This window comes from Dipodomys ordii, unplaced genomic scaffold (genome assembly GCF_000151885.1).
Source record: "Dipodomys ordii isolate 6190 unplaced genomic scaffold, Dord_2.0 Scaffold153, whole genome shotgun sequence".
Lineage (NCBI taxonomy): Eukaryota > Metazoa > Chordata > Mammalia > Rodentia > Heteromyidae > Dipodomys > Dipodomys ordii.
The window spans coordinates 92,188-110,620 of record NW_012267369.1 but is presented as its reverse complement, the minus strand read 5'-3'; the positions used below and the strand labels follow the sequence as shown (position 1 = coordinate 110,620).

Here is an 18,433-nt window from a genome sequence, read left to right as displayed (position 1 = left end):
TTAAGTCCTGTTAGTTTTGTCGTATCACCTAACATTTTGGATTTAACATCCACTTATCAGGGAGACCATGTACCGTTTGTCTCTTTGCCATGAGGATCACACGCGTGTGCTTTGGCAAGGCACACCCAGCGTCTGCGGAAAGCGTGCCGACGGTACAGAGACGGGAGTGAGCTGTTTCCACACATCAAACACATTCTAATTTTCCTGGAGCAAATTGTCTATCGTGGTCTACAACATTTATGATTTCTATGGGCTTTGCGATACAGTTATTTCCTCCACATTGGGTGATATGTACATTTCTTTTGTTTTGCATAGCATCAGCTGTTCCCTCTTTCCCACTTGTTCCCTCCCTCCCATCGCTGCCATTGAGTTGCATAGTTCATTTTGATCATGTCCAGTGCAGCGGATGGGTCCCTCTGTTCTATGTTTTTCCCTGATTCCCTCTAGTTCTGTCATCCCCTCCAGCATTTGTCGTTGGCTGATTTGTGGATGTGGGACATTCTGACTGGGGTAAGGTGGTATCTCAGGGTTGTCTTTATTTGCATTTCCTCACAACCAGGGATGGTGAACATTTCCTCATGTGTTTCTTTGCCATTTTTATTTCTTCGTCTGAGAAGTCTCTCTTTAGTTCCCTTGCCCATTTGGTAATTGGTTTGTTAGGTTTCATAAGAAATCTTAACTAATTTGGTTTTCATGTATTGTCTTAATAAAATTACTTTCACTGACCAGCTATATCAATATGCAAGTTACGTGCCTTCTATTTTCGTGATTTTAAACCTTGCTTAATTCTGCATATTAGCAGAATGGTGGTAAGTTCTTTCCATTTCACATGTTTATGAAATATGTTCAGTTTTGCCTCTTTCATCTGTATAAATAGGACTGAGCCATTATTGGTGTGAATGACATCTATAGAGAAGCTTAGAGCAGTCGTGGTAGATGATTTAAGAGGAAATGGGGGTCATGACAAGAGCAGAACTACAAAGTATCTGCTAGAATGTTCTCAGGAGACCTTCCCTGTCCCAGTTCACTGCCTGGAGTGACCGGTTGATGGTGTTAGTCACACGCTGCCCCAGGAGAGGGGCGTGACGGGAGTGTGGAGGGAGTGTGAGGTGGGGCAGCACTAATACGATTACACAAGCCACTGCGACAGTTTCCCACCCTGGCTGGAGTAGCTGGGAATATAATTTCCAAGGGCTGTGGAGGACGAATGTGGGCGCCCTTTATTTTCTCCGTGTGTTACTTGTCCTTCCCACCCTTGCCTCTGTAATCTGACCGCCTATGGCTGGTCAGGTGTCCGCACTCGCCAGGGTCTGCTGAGGAGCTTCCTTCTCCTGGACTCCCTTCTTCTCTCCTCTTCTCTCCAAGTTTGAGTGCAGCGGTGCTCCTTGCTATTCTGTGCTATGCCTTTGTCACAGGATTGCCCACCGGGTGGGTACTCGCAGAACACAGACCACGAAGGTCCTTGTTTCCTGGATCCCATAATCAAGAAGCCTTGAGTAGAATGCTCAGTGTGTGTGTTGTTTCCTTGTCTGCCCATTTTGCCTTTCCAAAGGCCACTTGTTCCAGAATTCCGTGTCACTTTCCCATGATGCCTGTGGCATGTCTGTTCAGTGTGACCGTGCTTGGGGCACTAGGTGAGCCAGCGTCGCCTGTGCAGCCACAGTTCTGAGAGCCGCCCTGGAGAAGGGCCTCCCAGGTCATCCTGAGCGCGAGGGAGCTGCACTCGGCAGCTGTGCGCAGGGTGAGGAACTGGGGGAGAGAAGGTTCTAGCAGGGTGTCGCTTAGCCTGTGTGTGTGAAGGGCTCCATCCTCCACAAGCTGGTTCCCACAGAGACAGCCACACAGCTTCGTATTTGTTATATTTGTTTCGTTGATACTGTTCTATGCTGTCCATACATTGTGGATGTTAAGGTCATGGTTCCCGTGTCTCTCCTGGTGCTCCACAGGTGCTAATACAAGTGAGTATTTATGAATGCGTCGATTGCCTTGAGTAGTGCTCTTCAGAAGGATGCTAAGTTTTATGCTTTTTACCAAAGAGGATTTTACCAGGGATTTTTAAACAATGCTCCACCTAGGCCATGAATTCCTAAACACTGGGCCAACTTCATGACATCTGCCCATGAGTTTTCTCAAAGCATATGCAGTTTTAACACATATCCCTTCAAGTAACGCTGAAGATCGTGTAGGCTAAAGCCCCACTTCAGAGATGGTTAAAATGGGCCACGTGCAGAGAGTTGCAGTGCTGTCTTTGGAAAGAGCATGCTGTTCAGGTTTAACTTGAACTAAAGCCAAATCTGTATCACTCAGAACTGACAACTATTATTCAACTTGTTTAGTAAATGTTATGATGTAGCAGGCTGAGAATGTAGCTTAGTATTAGTGTTTCCCTAATATACATAGGCCTGGTGTTGGATGTCTAGCACAGCCTGTGTGTGGTGTGTGTGTGTGTGTGTGTGCGTGTGTACACACATATGTAATACTTCAAATTATTCTTTCAAAACTCTATATGTGTAAAATTTTTGTGTGAAACAGGTGTATTGTATTTTCAGGTACAAGAGCATTACAGAATACCAGGGTTCTGGGTTGTTTGGGAACAGTGAACCTTGAACTAGTATTGTGTACTAAATCTTGACTTTATCATGGTAGCAAACTAAACTTTGCCAAGTATAGGAATGGAGAAACACGTTGGTGTATTTGATCAGGATTTTGAGAAAAAGATATGCTCTCTAAATGTTATAAAAATCTTAATTTAGATAATTCACATTTTCCAGTATTTTAACCAAGTATCTGTTTCAGTTTTGAATTTTAAATGTTACATGTCTTTTTTTTTTTTTGCTTTCTTTTTTTTTCTTTTGCTAGTCCTAGGGCTTAAACTCAGAGTCTGGGCGCTGTCCTGAGCCTCTTTGAGCTCAAGGCTCTACCACTTGAGCCACAACACCACTTTCACCTTTTCTGAGTAGTTTATTGGAGGGAAGAGTCTCATGGACTTTCCTGCCTGGGTTGACTTTGAATCATGAGCCTCAGATCTCAGCCTCCTGAGTAGCTAGGTATCACAGGTATGAGCCACTGGCGCCCAGCTTTTAAGTGCTATCTCCTGTTCACAAATCTTCAACAATTTTGCTTTCCACTAGTGTCTTAAAAGATTACATGGTATAAGCCAGGTACTCATGGCTCACGCCTGCAATCCTACTCAGGAGGCTACCACATAAGAATCAGGAAAATCCATGAGGCTCATCTCCAATGAGTTACCAAAACACTTAGAAGTGGAGTTGTGACTCAAGTGGTAGAGCACTAGCTTTGAGCAAAAGAGCTGAGCAACAACGCCCAGGCCCTGAGTTGAAGCCTTATGACTGGCACCAAAAGAAAAAAATACATGGTATAAAGAGCCAGGAAATAATATACCCTTGCACCCTTAATTTTCAGGTGATATTTTTTAAATATATACTGGACTCTCCTCACAGGGGCTGCTTGTGATGACATGATGGTTTTGAAACATGCCGTGTGACGGGGGACCTGGCTCAAGTGGTAGAGTGCCAGCTGAGCAAGCACAGGCAAGCACAAGGTTCTGAGTTCAAACCCCAGTACGGGGTTGGGGAAGCATATCTGACATGTGATCCTACCTTGAGAAGTTAACACATACTTAAACCTATGCTGAATGTGGTGGTGCAGGCCTGTGGTCCCAAACTGAGAAGGCAGAGCAGGAGAATCTCCAGTTCTAGGCCAGCCTGGGCTAGTGAGACTGTCTCAAAAAATGAGGTGCTTTCTTAGAAGGTCTTCTCTGCAGTGCCCTCTTGACCATGATCCTACCTAAGTTAGACATTCACACCAATGTTTTTTTGTTGTTGTTGTCGTTTTTGGTCGGTCGTGGGGCTTGAACTCTGGGCTTGGGCGCTGTCCCTCAGCTCTTCAAGGCGAGCACTCTAGTGCTTGAGCTACAGCACCACTGCTGGTTTTCTGGTGGTTTATTGGAGATAAGAGTCTCACGGACTTTCCTGCCCAGGCTGGCTTTGAACCGCGATCCTCAGATCTCAGCCTCCTGAGTGCTAGGATGGCAGGCGTGCGCCGCCGGCGCCCGGCTTCCCATGATGGCTTTGAACCGCGATCCTCAGATCTCAGCCTCCTGAGTGCTAGGATGGCAGGCGTGCGCCGCCGGCGCCGGCTCTCACCAATGTTTCTTAACACAAACCTGCTCCTTAGGGCTGGCAGAGTGGCTCAAGTGGTGGACACCCTGCATGACAAGCTAAGGCCAGATCAACTGTGATAAGAGGGCTGTTTCTCTTTCTGTCTTTTGGTGGAAGTGGAGTTGTTTAAATATTAAAAGAACTGCGTTAGATGGGCAACAGTGGCTCACGCCTGTAACCCTAGCTACTCAGGAGGCTGAGATCTGAGGATCATGGTTCAAAGTCAACTCGAGACTCTTATCTCCAATAAACCACTCAGAAAACTGGAAGTGGTGCTGTGGCTCAAGTAGTGGAGTGCTAGCCTTAAGCTGAAGAGCTGAGGGACAGCGCCCAGGCCCAGAGTTCAAGCCCACAATAGATCCCCCCCCAAAAAAAGAACTGCGTGTCCAGTCATATGTACAAAGCACTGCATAAATAAACACGGCAGCCAACATCTCTATAAATCATTGTGTGCCAGAAATACATCGCTGCCTCTACAGCACATGGACTGTATTTAAAACATGACTAGATAGGACGGCTGAGCCCAGATTACCCTCGGAGTCAGTGGCAGAGCCAAGATTTAAATTCAGTCAGAAATCTGGCCCTTGCTTGGGGTCATTCGCTCCTGGAGACTGGACGATAAGCCAGTCAGAGTAAAGTAGTACTGGGATAACCTAACTGTGTGTCTGATTTGCTGAGATCCTTTACTTGGAGGCTCCCTCGTTTCCACATTTCTTTTGTAGTGCTGGGTTGAACACAGGGCCTTGCACTTGCCAGGCAGGTGCTATACCACTTGAGCCACACCCCCATTACATTTTCAGGAATGTTTTCATGATTTTTCACATAGAATCTCATGTTTTTGCCCAAGGCCATCCTCTTGACCATGATCCTACCTAAGGCCTCAAATTAGCCGGAATGACATCATGTGCCACCACATCCAGCTTATTGGTTGAGTTGGAGTTGTCTGTGGACTGGCTCCACCCACAGTCTTCCCAAGCTCATGCCTCTCAAGTGGCTGAGCTCACAGGTGTGAGGCACCATGCTCACTCTCACACCTTCCTTGTCATTCACACAATCTGCAGGGCTCCCACTGTCAAAGATGAAGACAGAACTACTGTCACCCTGGAAAACATGAAAACGAGGCGATGATACGAACACACTTTGTGTGATGGGAGGTTGTGTCTTAGCTCAATAAAGCATGGGCTCTGCAGGACCCCAGCAGGGGAGGCACGCTCCAGCTCTGACTAGGAAGTGATGGAGGAAGGCAGATGGGGGCATCTGCGAATGTGAGGTAGAACTTAGGTAAATTAAAGAGCTAGGTTTAATTAGGTAGCTGAGGAAGAGACCACCACCAGTATTCAGGCAAGAAGAGCAGCTCCTGCGCATGGTGGAGAGCACGTAGCTGGAAGGGGTGAGCTGAGGCCCCAGCTGGATTTAAGTGGAGAAGGTGTGGCCACACAGGGCCTGGGACCCTCCAGTGGGAGGTGAGAGGTGTGGCCTTGGAGGAGGGGCTGTGCCTCCAGGTGTGCCAGTTACCTAGGTGACACAGGTACTGGAAGGAGGGAGGGGTCTGTGCTGCTTCCCAGGGCAGACCCGACAGACCTGACTGCTGAAGGACAGAAACAAGGTGCATACATTGTTCTTCCTTTAGTCTCAGACACTCATTGTATGATTCCCCCATAAGATGAATTTAAACAGCAATCTATACAATAATGATATCAGAAATGCCCTTTTCTCTGAAGTTATCGTTGGAATCTTGGCCAACACCATGCTTCTTCTCTTCCACATCCTCACATTCTTTCTGGAGCACAGGCCCAAGCCCACGGACCTGCTCACCTGTCTCTTGGCTCTAATCCACCTTGTGCTGCTGCTCACCATGGCCTTGATGGCCACAGATACCTTGGGGCTCCAAGGTTTTGGGGACAAGGACACATGTAACCAATCATCTACCTGTACAGGCTGATGAGGAGCCTGTCCATCTGTGCCAGCTGCCTGCTGAGTGTCCCCCAGGCCATCACCTGCAGCCCCAGAAGCTCCTGTCTGGCAAAGCTCAAAGATAAATCTCCATACCACAGCATATGTTGCTTTCTTCTCTATTGGGTCTTCTATATTTCCATTAGTGACCACTTCTTAGTCTCCATTGTTGCTACCCCCAATGTGACTTCACACAATATTGTATCTGTCACCAAATCCTGTTCTCTACAGACTTTGAACAATTCCCTCAAGTCCTTACTGTCTACACTGGTCACATTCCAGGACATGTCTCTTCCAGGGCTCCCGGCCTCTCCAGTGGGTACATGGTGATTCTCCTGTGCAGGCACAGGAGACGGTCCCGGCATCTTCACCGCACCAGCCTTTCTCCAAGAGCAAAGGCCACCGGACCTCTGTCATTCATGAGCGTCTTTGTGCTCATGTACCTTTTGGACAGTGTTGTCTCCTCCTTGAGAATTAGGTGGCAATTCATCCTGGCATCCAGATGATGGTGGCCAATGGTTATGCCACAATCGGTCCTCTGGTGTTCATCAGCATGGAAAAACGCGTAACTAACTTTTTGGAATCCTTGTAGGAAGGGAGCAAATGTTTGAGTATTCTGTCAAGGATCCGGTTCCTTAGGAATGAGTCAATATACCCGCTTCGGAGTGAAAAATCATAGATTCATCCCATATCGTTAAATAAAAAATAAAATATGGAGACAGATATGATTTCTTGTCACAACCCACTGCGACTGGGGACAGGGCAGTAACAGAGGCCAGACTGTGGAACTGAGGTTTGGGATACCAGGGAAGCCTTCTACCAGCTTCACACTCAGATCCCATGGCCAAAGTTTTTATTGAGTTTGGTACAGGGCGCAGAAAGTAAGGTATCAATATCCTTGAAGTCACAAGCACCAACATCTGGTACAATCTTATTCAAGTGATAAGTGACTTCCATCTCTTAGGAAGCAGAGGTAAGTAGTAAACAACTTACCCTTACAGCAACCATGGTATCATCAAGATCCACACTTGCTCAACTTCTGGTCTTTTTTTTCTTTTTCTTACTATTCAGTACAAGAGGAGCCCAATTTTTAAATAATTTCTTCTCTGAAATCCACAGAATCACATTTACCTTGTTTCCCATCTCCTTAGCTGACTACAGTCATTCTGTCTCCTTTATAGACCTCCTCTCAGCTCCATCTCTAAATAGCATGTGCTCAGTGCTTACACCACGGACCTCCCCGCGCTCCTGACTTGCGTCTTCTGCCTCTTGGCTCACTCAGTCTCACAGCACTAAGCATTGTGCATTGACCGGGTCTCCCGCATGTGTATTTCCTTCCCCGTCCTCTCTTCTCACCACGGACCTATCTAAATGCACTAGACATTGTCCAATGCTAGTTAATATCTCACAGATGCCTGTGCACTTCCCCATGCTCTCCTCTGCATGCACACCTGTCCACATACACATCTAACAATTCATTAGGATCTTTCCCTCAAGCCAGATGTTCTTTTCCTGTCTTTTCTGCCCTGTCCAATATTGGGAATCACTAACCCCTAGGATACCCAAGCAGAATATTCAGGTCTCATCTTCAGTTTCTTTTGTCCCTTACCCACACACACGCATCTACGCATCAGCAATCCCAAACTTTTCTACAGCCAAAATGGCATGTACTCCAGATCCAACCACTTTCCATCTGCAAGTACCTAGTCACATCATGTTGCACAGCATATATTCTGTGATACATGATGGCACATGTCTGGTGAGGAGGCCTGCAGGACACATGGTGCTCCTCCCACAGACCACATTTCCCAGTCTCTGCTGTTACCTAAGGACTGGGTGAGTGAATTACAGCTGCGTGGAAGGTGTGAGTACACGCTGTCTTCTACAGTGGCGTGGAAGGTGTGAGTACACGCTGCCTTCTACAGCGGTGTGGAAGGTGTGAGTACACGCTGCCCTCTACAGTGGCGTGGAAGGTGTGAGTACACGCTGCCTTCTACAGTGGCGTGGAAGGTGTGAGTACACGCTGCCTTCTACAGTGGCGTGGAAGGTGTGAGTACACGCTGCCCTCTACAGTGGCGTGGAAGGTGTGAGTACACGTCTTCTACAGCAGCGTGGAAGGTGTGAGTACATGCTGCCTTCTACAGTGGCGTGGAAGGTGTGAGTACACACTGCCTTCTACAGTGGCGTGGAAGGTGTGAGTACACGCTGCCTTCTACAGCTGTGTGGAAGGTGTGAGTACACGCTGCCTTCTACAGCTGTGTGGAAGGTGTGAGTACACGCTGCCCTCTACAGTGGCATGGAAGGTGTGAGTACACGCTGCCTTCTACAGTGGCGTGGAAGGTGTGAGTACATGCATTCTACAGCGGCGTGGAAGGTGTGAGTACACGCTGTCTTCTACAGCAGCGTGGAAGGTGTGAGTACACGCTGCCTTCTACAGCTACGTGGAAGGTGTGAGTACATGCTGCCCCGTACAGCTGTGTGGAAGGTGTGAGTACATGCTGCCCGTACAGCAGCGTGGAAGGTGTGAGTACCCGTGGCCTTCCCTGTTCCATCAAATCTGTCAGCCAAGTGAGAAGATCAAAGCTATTCCAGCTGTGGAAATCGCTGGGTGGTGACAGGGGACGTTGCTTATGGCCTCTGGGCCAGGCCCTGGCCAGAAGCTCCTGGTGGAGGCCGGGACCAGTCCTGGCAGCTGCTGTCCTGTGTAGCGTGCTGCCTGACACCGCCTTCCCCCCCCCCCCACTCCCGTCCAGAGCAGCTTTGCTTTGCTTTCCTTACCTGAGACAAGCCAAGCTCGGACCGACCCTTCCTGCAGGCACGAATAGATGAATTCACCGGGCGTGGGAAGACGGCCGCCTGTCGCCTTGTGGTCCCATCTCGGCGGGGTGGGCCGGGATGCTCGCAGACCTGGATCGGAGGCCCTCCCGGGCTCAGGGCCCTGAGTCCCTTCCCCCCTCCCCGCCCCGCACACACCTCCGCCCCTCCCTGCGGCCGCGCGGGGCGTCTGCAGCCCGCTCCCTTTGGGTCTGGGGAGGCACGGCCCACAAGCACCAGAAAGCAGGCCCTGAGCTCTCCCGGCTCCTAGCCTCCGCCCGCCGGCCTCCGCCACACAGCCCCGCTCCGGAGCAAGGCTCCGCCAATCACTTCGCGCTTTCCTTAGGCCCCGCCCATCCCTGCCAGACAGGCGCCAATCGCCTTGCTCGGCTCTACCCGTTGGCCCCGCCCACCGTCAGCCACAGGGCGTCCGTTGGTTGGCTCCGTGTGACCCCGCCTCCTCACTGGCTCCTCCTCTTCCGGGGTCTGGACTCCAGTGGAACCGCACCTGCACGGGTTTGGCGTTGCTAGGCAGAACCGCACTCACTTCTGGAAGTGTCCAGCGTGGAGGCCCCGTGGCTGCCCGGCGACAGCCTCGCTGCCCGGAAGCCCTCCTGTGCACCCCACACGCCTCGTCCTCGCCGCCAGTCTGGAGTCTGGTGAGGCTGGGGCCTGTGGGGAGCCCGGCCCCGCCCTGGCCCTGCTGTAGGCCCTGAATGTGCTGTCCGGCCTGCGGTGAGAGTGCGGTCCTGGAGAGGCGGTGAGCGCCCGCTGACCGTCCCAGCCCAGGAGAGGAGGTGAGCGCCCGCTGATCATCCCAGACCAGGAGAGGAGGTGAGCGCTCGCTGACCGTCCCAGCCCAGGAGAGGAGATGAGCCCCCGCTGAGCGTCCCAGCCCAGGAGAGGAGGTGAGCGCCCGCTGAGCGTCCCAGCCCAGGAGAGGCGGTGAGCGCTCGCTGACCGTCCCAGCCCAGGAGAGGAGGTGAGCGCCCGCTGACCGTCCCAGCCCAGGAGAGGCGGTGAGCCCCCGCTGAGCGTCCCAGCCCAGGAGAGGAGGTGAGCGCCCGCTGATCATCCCAGCCCAGGAGAGGCGGTGAGCGCCCGCTGATCATCCCAGCCCAGGAGAGGCGGTGAGCGCCCGCTGATCATCCCAGCCCAGGAGAGGAGATGAGCCCCCGCTGAGCGTCCCAGCCCAGGAGAGGAGGTGAGCGCCCGCTGAGCGTCCCAGCCCAGGAGAGGAGGTGAGCGCCCGCTGACCGTCCCAGCCCAGGAGAGGAGGTGAGCGCCCGCTGATCGTCCCAGCCCAGGAGAGGAGATGAGCCCCCGCTGAGCGTCCCAGCCCAGGAGAGGAGGTGAGCGCCCGCTGAGCGTCCCAGCCCAGGAGAGGCGGTGAGCGCCCGCTGACCGTCCCCAGGAGAGGAGGTGAGCGCCCGCTGATCGTCCCAGCCCAGGAGAGGAGGTGAGCGCCCGCTGACCGTCCCAGCCCAGGAGAGGAGGTGAGCGCCTGCTGACCGTCCCAGCCCAAGAGAGGAGGTGAGCGCCCGCTGATCATCCCAGCCCAGGAGAGGCGGTGAGCGCCCGCTGATCAGCCCAGCCCAGGAGAGGCGGTGAGCGAGCGCCCGCTGAGCGTCCCACCCCGGCCCTGCCTGGAGAGGAAGCAGCAGACATGAAAGGGGCTCAGGAGGCTCTGCTCCCTGAGTGGTGCTCAGCCCCTCATCCCCATGATGGGACCGTCTGAGCCTGCCTGGCCCCCTGCCCCTGGCATCTCAGAGGTTGCCAGCTGTCCAGCCATGAACATCCTGCATCAGCCTGGGTGTCGGGAGGGAGGGCAGCCTCTCACCAGGACCTTGGAGCTGGGATTCCCTCCTGCTGGGGATCTGTCCTGGGTAGTTCATCTGAACCACCGACTCTCCTCAGCACTTAACAGTGAACGAACAGGAGGGACAGTATGGGAAATGAGGACTAGGAAAGTTGAGCGCTCGACTCCCTGAAACAGCCCAGTCCAGTGCCTGAAGCTGTGGAGCCCTGGGGTCTCCACCTACCCCCTCGCTCCGCTCCATTCTCACCAGCCCCTCCTTCCCAGGCACCGCTATTGTTGCCTTGTTACTTCCTTTGCTGGTCATCTGGTCTGCCTACTCCAAGCCCCTGGCCCTTTGGTCTCCATATTGCCACTTCAGCTGTATTTGGTGGGGGGTAGTACTGGGGTTTGAACCCAGGTCCTCTCTGTTTGGTAGGCTGGCAGTCTACCACTCCAGCTCTGCTTTTTTTGCTGGTTATTTTGGAGATGGGATTAAGCAAATTTTCTACCTGGGTTGGCTTCAAACCACTGTCTTCCAGATCTCTGTCTCCTAAGTGACTAGGATTACAGCCATAAGCCACCAGCTCAGGGTATTATTTTCAGAATGGATATCTAGTCTTGTCATTTCCTTGCGACCTTTGTGAACCTTCCATTACAGCATGTGAGACCTGACTCACCAGGCCCTGGGCTCATCCCTCCCAGCCTTACTGGGCCTCCTTACGAGGCCTCCTTCCAGCTCTTTAGCATTTGGTAATTAGGTTGGAAGGAAGGAGCAGGATACATAACAGGCAAAGATAATTAAGTTCCTCGGATGGCCACAGAGCTCTTCTACTTCTACGTCTGTGACGTGGTATCAGGCCGATGCCAGGCAAGGACCGTAGAGCCACCAGGCTGATGGGCGGTCTCGTTTTTTGGTGATGAGGAAATCAAACCAAGATTGTTGTTTGCCTGAGTTAGACAAAGGGGGTCGCATTAGTTTTTCATCACTTAGACAAAAAAAAAAAATCTCAGAAAGCATCGTAAGAGGAGGAAAGATTCATTTGGGCTCATGGTTTTGGGGGATTCTGTCTGTGGTCAGTTGGCTCCATTGCTTTTGGGCCTGTGGCAAGGCAGAAAGAGGGCACGGGAGCATTGTCACCTCATGACAGCCAGGGAGGAGAGAAAGAGGGAAAAGAGGAGAGACAAGATCTACCCTTCAAAGTGAAGCCCACCTCCTAATTCCCATCGCTTCCAATGAGGCCATGAGTCAGCCCATCAACGGGTTAATCTATTAATTAATCAGAGCTTTCATGATTCAGCACCACTCACTGATCAACTCTGTTGTCAGAACCAAGGCTTCAGCACATGAGCATTTAGGGATAGTTCACAGCCAAACCATACCAGGATTGTTCCTATTCATACTACTCCATTCCAAGTCCAGCTTCTCCCAGCCTCAGAGACCCCAAATTCCTGTGACAATTCTCATCCCCCCCCCCCGTCCCTGAAGCTCTAGGCCCTGTCCTGCTGTTCATGTTAAACCACGTCTAAGAAGCTGGTAGAGCTTCTGATCCAGAAGGGATGGGAAAACCTAAATTTAGGCTTAAGGATTTGGGCAGCCTGTTGGATTGAAATTCTTGTATAGTCTTGGCTGTAACATCCTATCTGGTTTCCCTTCGTAGTCCCCTGGGAGTCTCTGACCGCAGCGGCAGTGCCTCTGGACCTCTGCCCAGCTTACCTCCACAGTTTGCTCACCATCTCCCTCTGGGTTTCTTTCTACTGTCTCGTTACTAAGGTAGGTGGCAGGCTCCCTGTCTTAGGCTGGCGGTCTAATATTTGATTTGATTTGGTCCAGGCAGATTACCCACAGCCCCCTCCTCCAGAAGAGGCCCCTGCCCAGGTAGACAGCCTGAGCAACACTTGCTGCTCTGGAGCTCCTCCGGAGCCACATGGAAGCCAGTCTCCAACAGAGCCCATCCTTGCTGGCCTCTCCCACATCCTGTTCTGCGGCTGCTTCTGCTAGACCCCCTTCAGCAGCTCCCTTATACTGAACTCTGGATCTGAAATCCCTGCAATGTACACATTGTGTCTTGTGTCCATCCTGAGGAGCAAGGCCCTAGCAGGCCGGGACAGACAGGAGCATTCCTTCCTTTCCTCTCCTTCGTGCCACCCCTCCTTCTGAGGCAGCGGTCTAACCCAGAGCCTGCACTCGTCCAGAACACCTTCCCCGGGCCAGGGAAGACAGCATGACTAACTGGTTCCTAATTCACCAGACCTGCTCTAAGCATGTGACATACCTTGCCAAGTTGTTGCCCCATAGCCTAAGAGGTGGTGCTAATACTGTGCCTTTAGGATGGACATCCGGCACAGTGAGGCAGGCCTCCCAGGGAAACAGGAACTGAGGCTGCAGAATCCAGACTCTTGAGTTCAGACCCTCAGCCTGAATTCAGAACCTCTCACCTGATGTTAGAGGTCAGGTGAAGGTCAGCCAGAGAGAGCTTTCCTGTAGCCGCGGGGAGTGCGGGGCTGTTTCTGGGCTCACTCTTCTGTTTCTGTTTCTGGGGCTTGAATGGGGCAAGTTCTTGGTACAGAGTGTATAGATGGGTCTCCCCTCCAGCTACCACAGGCGCCACACCACCCGTCTGCTTGCCACAGCCTTCACAATCACCGTGGTCTGGGGAGGGGATCTCCAGGCTGAGCCACAGGGCCAGCGATAGTCATGTCACTCATTGTGAGCTCAAAACTTATGACACTGCGACAAGCCTGTGAGCCCAGCCTTCCCAGAGCCCCGGGGTGTGGCGCCTTTGGTGGTGGCCATCAGGACCATGGCCAGCGGCAGCTCCTGTGGTATCACATAGCCTAATGCATATTGGCCTACTTCTCTTACCTTTTATCTCTCCTGGCAAACCCTAGGCCTGAGACTGTAGCCAAAGGCCCCAGAAGCTCTTCCTGTGCATCTCTCTGCACTGAAGTGGTTCTGGAGTTTTGTAACCCCAGCTCCAATGATCATCACCATCATCAGGACTGGAAGTGGGCAGCATGGTAAGCTTCAGCCACCCGTGTGGCTGGGAAGGGAGACCCACTGACAGGTCGGGGAGGTGACCAGGATGGGTAGATGGGGTCCAAGGCTGCCCTGGACTGCGGTGTCTCCTACTAGACAGACTCAGCCCAGCTATCCAGTCTCATTCCGTCTTAGAGGTGGGCAGCAAGCCGGGAGCAGTGAGGGAGAATATTCTGGGGTTGTCAGAGCTGCCTCAGGACGGGCAGCTCCACGGCACAAGCACAGTTCTCCCCAGAGCCACCGAGCAGATGCGAGCAAAGCAGTGGCCTTCTAGAGCCTTCTCTCTCCTGAAACATGGAAACAAGGATAGCATGTTCTCCACTGGTGGAGAGCATTAGATGGGGCGCACAGCGTGTAGCAGCCGTGCCTTGCCTTCCAGCCATGACTGAGGAAACCACAACCTGACTCCTTCTGGGATGGAGTCTAATGCCACCAAGAAGTCTCGCAAATCCAAGAAAAGCAGGGTCAAGACCCAAGAGAGATTTGCCAAGAAGTTTCCGTACAGGTACACGATTCCCAGACCCCTAGGTGGAGCTCTCCAGCCTGCCAAGCCCAAGAGCCCCAGAAAGCACTGTGGAGAGTTGGAGGGGGTGTGGGGGGGGTCTCTGGCCCACTGGAGTCCCTGAGAAACCTCACGCTGTACTGCCAGTCTGAGGTCGTACGTCCGCCCCAGCACAGCCCAGACCAAGGGCCTCAGGGTATTTGTAGAACCTTCAGAGTAGTGCCTGGCAGATACTGTTGATGAGCGACAGCTACTTTTAAGTGATGTTTATAGGTTCTCCTGGCTAGCAGAGCACAGCTCTGAGTCCCCGCCATCCTGGGAGAAGAAGAATGTCTCCCTGAAGGACCAGCTGCCCCTGCAGAAGAAGCTGGTGCCAACGAGGTCCATCCCAATTCCAAGGTAAGTACCAACACTAAGCAGTCGTGACCCAGAGGTGTGTGATCACCCACGCAGATGGAGGGAACAGCAGACTCCTGGAAAGATCTGCCCACGGAAAAGAGGCTTGCAGGTGCCTACACTCCCTCCCAAGCAAACACTCAGAAAGCAGCCGCTGTGCACTGCAAGTCTGCACATGCACAGGCATGCTGCCGGCCGCTGCTCCATCTGCCCTGCACACAGCACGTCTGCGCGCCCAGAGCCCCACGCCACCACCTCCCTCCCCGCTCCAGGCCCAGCTAATGCTGGCACCACAGGGGACTCTGGACCAAGGGCAGAGTCAGTATGACTGGCCTCTGGCCATTGTGCACCTCCACACTCCAGAACAAGACACCCTGAAACACCCACATGCATGAACACAACACACAGCACACACTGGCACACATGGCCCAGCCTGGTCTTGGTCCCCGTGGGAGCTGAGCCACAGAGAGAGGCATCAGAAAGCTCCCGTGTCCCCAAGTCCTAGACTTCATTTGGGCAAAATTAGAGCAGCTGAGAGTCCGGGTAAAGTCCAGTCCGGCCATGTGGGACTGAGGCAGGAGGGCAGAGGCTGGCCCCACACATGCTGAGCCATGTCTGGGCAAGCTGGGGGAGGGGAGGGGAGGATGCTGTGTAGCCCCAAGCCTGGGCAGCAGAGTCCTGCAGGGAGCCGACTCCAGACAGAGCCAGGGGAAAACCCAAGCCGTTTGCTAGTGTGGTAAGGAGCCCCAGAGACGGTGGGCAGCAGCCAGGTTGGGCCACAAGAACCAGCTGGGGACAGGGCAGCAACGGGGTGGCTACAGAGGACAACTAGTCTAACTCCTGGCTAGAGGGGCAGGCAGACCCCAGAAGCTGGGAATGGGCCGGAGCTGAAGGGGTCAGCAGGCCTCACAGCCTTCCAGCTCTGACACTCTGCTCAGTGCCTCTTCCTTTGGGGCCCTGGGCGGGCTGAAACAGTCAGCAAGAGGCTGGGGCCGGAGAGACCAGGCCTCCATGAAGGGGGAAGCCCCGTGGAGGACAGCGGAGGGGCAGCTCTGAGACAGGCAGGCCTGCGCCGTTTCTGAAGACGCTAGACGCCAAAATGTCTCTGTACTGAGCTCTTAGAGAAGACACCTTAGAAGGGCAGGTGCTCTGTGGGCAGGGCAGGGCAGGGCGGTCTTGGTGTAGAGGAGGGGGGAGTCTCAGTTGGGAGGTGAGGGGGGGAGGTAGGAGAGGCAGTCTCAAGTGGCCTGAACAGACATGGTAGCTTGAGCTGTACCCCAGCAGTCACTGAAACCTCGCGAGTGGATGTAGGACTCAGAGTTTGCCCCTCCCCCCCCCCCCCCCGGCAAGGCCCCCGGGGCACTGGGGACGGGCGGGGCTCCAGATGGGTGTGGGTGGCAGGAAGCCCTAGCGGGAGGCAAGCACGGGCGTCCCCCAAGAGGGGGCAGCGGAGGCTGGGAGTGGATGCGATGAGAACCCTCCCCAGTGGCCAGCGGGGCCCGCTCGGACCAGGTGTGGCTCTGTGTGGCTTCTCTAGGGTCGGGGCTCCAAGTTTAACACCGACCAACAACAGCCCGTCACCCCAATCCTTCAATGCCTCGGAACTCAAGTCACAGATCCTCCGCTCCCCCAAACCAAGTGATACCTTCCACAGGCCAGTGCTGACCAGCGAGACCCCGGGGCCATCCGGGGTGGTCTCCTAAACCCCTGCTCCCCGGGGCTCCCCTATGGCCTCCTCTGCCTCCTCTGCAGCTCTGGGCTGCGCCACAGAGACCTTAGTGACTCGGGAGCTGCCATATCACCCGAGACCATGCCCCGCTAATAAACTCACCAGGTGCAAACTCTGCTCTCCTGTGGATAACTTACCAGGTTCAAATCCCGCTCTGCCTTGGACTCCTCACCTCTCCTGCCTGAGCTGCTAAAGATGAATGCAAAGCAGGTATGGCATGGTGTGAAGACGAGCCGGAGGACACCGGGGGCGCCTGCCTTCCCAGCGCTGCGGGGCAAGGCCGGCTTGTAGAGAGCTCAGGCCAGGGCCCAGGTTCAGTCACCCTCAAAACGTGCGTGGCTTGTAATGGGCAGTGTTCATATAAAGGAAGTGTGGAAACATCTGATCCCTGCTCGCGCCAGTTTTCTTACACCTCGTGCCCTCAAGCCAAGTCCAGGAACCAGGTGTGGCAAAATTCCTCACAGAAAAGTCTGAAACAACCTCGTTTGACGGTAGACTGTGACGTGGTGACAGTCTATGCACACGATGCGCGCAGGGTCCCACACAGCACCCCAGCGGGTGCCTGGCGTCCAGGGGAGGCCCCCACACTGGGAGCACCACCACAGAGGAACCTGAATCCACAGAGGGAGGGAAGGCTGCGGGCGGGCGGGCCACGCCCTCTCAAGGTGACGCCTGATCCGCCCTTCCCCGTGTCCCCTCAGAGGCCGGTGCTCAGAGGGGACCCCAAGGGTGGCAGACGCCAGGGTGCTCGCCCTGTCTCTGGTCAGTGGGAAGGCAAGTAGGGGAGGACATGTCATGGTGCCCACCCACAGTTAGGCTTGGCCATTTTCTGAGAAGTGAATGGCTCAGTCTTGTGGATCATGTGGAAGAAGGCCAGTCCTTGGGGAGGGGGAGCAAGACGGGCGCCTGGGTTCCTGGGGGCCCCAGGGCAGCCGTCCCACCAGCCTGCCTTCATCCTGCCGAAGCCTCTGTCCTAATTCCAGAGCCAAGGTATCACTTGCGGCCCCGGGGAGGTCAGGCCCTCAGTGCTCCTGACCACAGACCTCTTGCAGTGTGTGGTGAATCCCGGTCTGGGCTGCCTTCACCCAGGGCCTTACTGAAGCCTGCGGAGTAGTCAGCTGACTGTCAGCATGCAGTTATGCTTGTGAGCGCTGGGATCCGTCCACATCAATCAGACGTGAAAAACAAGCCTCTCGTGGCCCGCAACAAGGCCCCCAGAATGGAACTGAGAACACAGGACACAAACCAAACACACCTGTGCACCTGTGCCCCGAGGCAAACGCAGAGAACACGTTCCCCACGGCCAAGGAGCGCGTTGTGTGCAGGCGTGTAACCCGGCCCCCAGCACCCCCTCGGCCAGTGCAGGAAATGGTTGCTGGGACCCCTCCTGTCACCCGACTGGGGAACCCTGGCTTTCCCGGGTCATACACTGACCCCACCATCTGAAGACAGGGGTCAGCTCTGGCCACCTGTGAGCACACATGCGTGCACGCGCATGCACGCACACGGGCACTGGCCAGAGAGGAAACTGGACCGGACAGCCAGAGGGGGAGACGAGGGAGGAGGAGCGGCCTCAACTGCCTCGCAGGCTGGACGGGCCGTGGACAGGGCAGCTGTGGGCGGGGCACTGTGCGCAGGGTCTGGGGCGGGGCAGGAAGAGCACGTGGCCCCGCGGCGAGCCCTCCCTGCTGGGCATCAGGCTTAGCCAACGGGTGGCGTCTGGCTGGGCGGGGCCGAGTGGGCTGGGAGCCCCGCGCCTGCCGGGATCACGGGAAAGGCACGGGCCGGCTCTTCCCGCGTGCGGCCCGGGCCTTGGCACGGTGCGGCCTCTCAGAGGCGCCTCCGCCACCCCCACCCCACCCCCGCTGGGGTCCGCCTTCTTCTGTCAAGCTGGTCCCAATCAATCGCGGCGGGGCCGAGGGCTCCCCGCGATAGACCTCACCAGGAGTTCTAGGGTCGCCTCCCGTGGCCCCCATGCCCAAGGCCAGGACGCTGCGAAGGGCCGTGCGGCCGGGGCGGCGCC

General features: G+C 54.5%; 2 protein-coding genes across 2 annotated transcripts; both read left to right on the top strand.

The window, feature by feature from the left end:
- Nucleotides 1-5,844: 5,844 nt before the first annotated feature.
- LOC105997772 (vomeronasal type-1 receptor 90-like) lies at nucleotides 5,845-6,726 on the top strand. Its single transcript, XM_013032296.1, is given in 4 exon segments — nucleotides 5,845-6,097; nucleotides 6,100-6,438; nucleotides 6,441-6,526; nucleotides 6,613-6,726. Coding segments are annotated over 4 exon segments (792 nt in total).
- A 7,441-nt stretch (nucleotides 6,727-14,167) lies between these two features.
- Nucleotides 14,168-16,445, top strand: LOC105997793 (chromosome unknown open reading frame, human C3orf22). Its single transcript, XM_013032318.1, has 3 exons — nucleotides 14,168-14,288; nucleotides 14,559-14,684; nucleotides 16,219-16,445. The coding sequence occupies exons 1-3, from the start codon at nucleotides 14,200-14,202 to the stop codon at nucleotides 16,382-16,384; spliced, it is 381 nt and encodes a 126-aa protein (XP_012887772.1). The 5' UTR covers nucleotides 14,168-14,199; the 3' UTR covers nucleotides 16,385-16,445.
- Nucleotides 16,446-18,433: the final 1,988 nt, after the last annotated feature.